Source organism: Vanessa tameamea, chromosome 14 (assembly GCF_037043105.1).
Source record: "Vanessa tameamea isolate UH-Manoa-2023 chromosome 14, ilVanTame1 primary haplotype, whole genome shotgun sequence".
Taxonomy (NCBI): domain Eukaryota; kingdom Metazoa; phylum Arthropoda; class Insecta; order Lepidoptera; family Nymphalidae; genus Vanessa; species Vanessa tameamea.
The window spans coordinates 923,531-927,075 of record NC_087322.1 but is presented as its reverse complement, the minus strand read 5'-3'; the positions used below and the strand labels follow the sequence as shown (position 1 = coordinate 927,075).

Here is a 3,545-nt window from a genome sequence, read left to right as displayed (position 1 = left end):
GGTTTGGTGGCCACACGTGATGCTTCACCGAGCAGCTTGTGCAAGTACAAGTGATAGAACAAAAATCTTTTTGCTCTATATTTACAAACATTAAATTTAAAACGTTCCACTTGAATTGGATAGTTAAATTTTACCCTAAAAATACATTTTTTTTAAAGAATGATTTATTAATCCTACACTCAATTTAAACATAAAAAATATCATTAGCAATAGGCATCCTGTTTCTTAGACTTGACACAGTTAAAAGACAAGGGCTCAAATTATGAATGTATGCGTATGACATAATCTGCTCCAGTATTTGACCTACACGTGTGTTACGATATACTAGTACGATGAGCAATGCCAGTGATAGTCGTAAACGGTATAAAAGCTCCGCGCAGTCGCAACAGCAACACATACCGACAACAAACAAACCAATCAACATGTTCACCAAAGTAAGCAACACTAATATTTATATTATTTGTTGATTTTAAGGAATAATATTCAGAACAAAATCTAAATCATCTGAAGGGATTATAAAGTTAATTTTTGTTTTCGTTTTCAGTGCGTACTCTTCTTTGGAATGGTGGCGGCAGCGTCGGCTATTGCTGTCCCGTTCGTTCCTGTTGCCAAGGTTGCTTACGCTGAACAAGAAGCTCCCGCTCACTACGAATTCCAGTACTCCGTGCACGATGAGCAAAGCGGCGATGTGAAACAGCAGCAGGAGTCCCGCGCCGGAGACGCCGTGCACGGCTCCTACTCTCTGGTGCAGCCTGACGGTGTGCACCGCATCGTAGAGTACACCGCTGACAACGAGCACGGATTCAACGCCAATGTGCGTTATGAAGGACAACCCATTGCCGCTCCTGCTCCAGCAAAGATTGCTTACGCTGCTCCCGCTAAAATCGCGTACGCCGCTCCCATCACAAAGGTAGCCTACTCTGCTCCCGTTGCCTACGCTGCCCCCGTCGTCAAGGCTTACTCAGCCCCCTTGGCCTATACTGCCCCCGTTACAAAGGTCGCCTATGCCGCTCCAGTCGCCAAGTTCGCCTATGCAGCTCCCGTCGCAAAAGTACATTACGCATCAGCTCCAGTTGCTAAGGTGGCATACGAAGGTTCTCTCGGCCACGTGACCTTCTCCTCACCTGCCGTCTCCTACAGCCACTAGATGTAAAATTACTGTTAAACATATTTATTCTGTTAAATACAAAAGCTTAAGTCAACTGAACCTACCGTTTTATTTATTTCGAGGGAAACTAAAGAATTGCAGAAGGCATCAAACGGCGTATCCGATATCAAAACGCTCGAAACGAAGTTAGGTGGAAGCGTGCGGGTAGTGTCGGGGAATCAATTGAATTACGTAACATTATGAGGCGAGTGGCTCCTGTTACGCGGCACGTCCGCGCCCCTCGGCCACTCTGACGCATCACCCTTGACACCTATTCACTCGGCTACTTTACTTTTGTGCAACCACTGTAATTAAAGTGGAGAACTCCCGCGTTTGTTACTTATTAGATCATTGTTTTGTTTATTCGGAGATAGCCAGATGTCAGTTTAAATGTCTAGACGCATTTTATTGCAAAGAATACAAGAATCTATACTAATATATAAAGCGGAAGAGTTTGTTTGTTTGTTTGTTTAAACGCGCTAATCTCAGGAACTACTGGTCCGATTTGAAAAATTCTTTTTTTGTTGAATAGTCCAATTATAGAGGAAGGCTTTAGGCTATATAACATTACGCTGCGACCAATAGGAGCGCAGCGACAGTGAGAAATGTTGCAAAAACGGGGAAAATTATTCACATTTATGGACTTTCGATGCGTGCGCAGCATAAACGTTTTAAGTTACTCAAAAAATGTGTATGAAAGATATATTCCTCTTTTAATAATAAAAAAAAAGTCCGTGACACTATATATCTATTTGTTAAGAGTGTGCTAGCAGGCGGGGCGCGGCGGAGGCTGAGGGGGAGGCGGGTCAGCCCCGCCGCCGCGCTCGCCACTCTCACCCGCGGTGTAGTTCTGCGAAGTAGCAATGCACATAACGACTTAAAAAAATTAACATTCTTAATAGTTAAATTATTTATCAAAATTAGGTTTTGTTATCAGCTTATTTGCTCATTATTTTTTATCGTTTAAAATCGATTACATTTAAATCATAATCTGCTGTAGTTTTAACTTACGATATAAGATAAAATTTCAATGAACATTCCTTCGTACTTTGCAAGTAAACAATTCAAACGTTTCACGGTATAAATAAGGTATAAAAATTACATTACACACGTAAAAAAGTTCAAAATGGCGAGCGATACTTTCACCGATGCAGATTAATCATCACTGAGAAAATAAATTATGCAAATAAGCAAATAGGTGAATATCGTTTAAAATGACTACACAAATAAATTAGTAGTTCAATATTTCAAGTAATTTCTATTACGTTCAAGCATATTCAACACGGTTGTACTATAATCACCTTATGAAATAATAACACCAAAGGAGAAACAATCTAAACTTCTTATTGTTCGGTTTGTTTATCTTATTACGTTTAAGTTAATATTGTTTGTTTTCAACCGACTTCAAAAAGGAGGAGGTTATCAATTCGTCTGTATTTTTTTTTTATATGTCTGTTACCTCATAACTTTTCACTGGATTTTGATAATTTTTTTTTGTTTGAAAGGTAGTGCTTCCCGTGGGGCCCCATTTTAATTTTATCCTGTTACGATGATGGTATCCTTATGAAAACGATATGAGTCTTAAATGTGCATTATGTATGTGCGCGATAAATAAGTGAATAACTCAAAATTGTGCCAACCAATTTTAATGATTCTTTTTTTATTATAAAGGATATACTTCAAGGGTACTATGGTGAAAGTTTGGTAAGGTTCTGAGCAGAGGATCCATGACAAAGTAACGGTACGGAAGGGAACGGAACAATTCTAAGGAGCACGTTAGCGATACTCGGCCGAATATTTTAGAAACAAAAATTTTGACAAAAAAAAACCGACTTCAAAAGAGAAAAAAAATAATATGCTCTAAAAAGTAAAAAATAATTGCTTATTATTCTACAACTTATTCTACTTACCAATATGTAGGTACGTTCTGTGTTTCCAAGGAGATAAGTATGTACCTACCCACTTTAAATCTAACTTAACACAAACCTATGAATAACAAACAATGATCACAATATTTTTTAGATTTATACTATGTAAAATGAAATTAAAAATATTTAGACTATTTAAAAGTCAGCAAAGTTATTACGATAACATATTATAGTTAAAATTATTGTTATTTTTGGAGGCGGTGTCAGCCAAGGTAGGTTTGTAAATATATGATATACTCCAAATTTGTAAATCTGGTCTATCGATAAATACACTTCTTCTTGATGTTTTTTTAAACCCTATACGTACATAGTGGTCCTATATAATGACAGAAAATTGGAATCAAAATTGAGTGTTTAAGCAAACATGTCTACCGTCAGGTATTACAATTCATGAACTTTTCTCCTAATCCAAGACAAAGAAAAGTCATTCAGATTTACTATTACATTTTCTGTTGAACGTTTTGTTTGTT

At 37.6% G+C, this 3,545-nt stretch overlaps 1 protein-coding gene across 1 annotated transcript; it reads left to right on the top strand.

The window, feature by feature from the left end:
* The first annotated feature begins 277 nt into the window (after positions 1 to 277).
* Positions 278 to 1,207, top strand: LOC113398770 (cuticle protein 8-like). Its single transcript, XM_026637657.2, has 2 exons — positions 278 to 434; positions 545 to 1,207. Exons 1-2 carry the CDS (start codon positions 333 to 335, stop codon positions 1,145 to 1,147), a joined length of 705 nt encoding a protein of 234 aa, XP_026493442.2. The 5' UTR covers positions 278 to 332; the 3' UTR covers positions 1,148 to 1,207.
* Positions 1,208 to 3,545: the final 2,338 nt, after the last annotated feature.

Bases quoted from the DNA above. Each gene is read 5' to 3' on its own strand.
- LOC113398770 (XM_026637657.2), top strand. From the start codon at position 333: ATGAGCAATGCCAGTGATAGTCGTAAACGGTATAAAAGCTCCGCGCAG. The intron at 435-544 runs GTAAGCAACACT...TTTCGTTTTCAG, and splicing joins CAATCAACATGTTCACCAAA to TGCGTACTCTTCTTTGGAAT.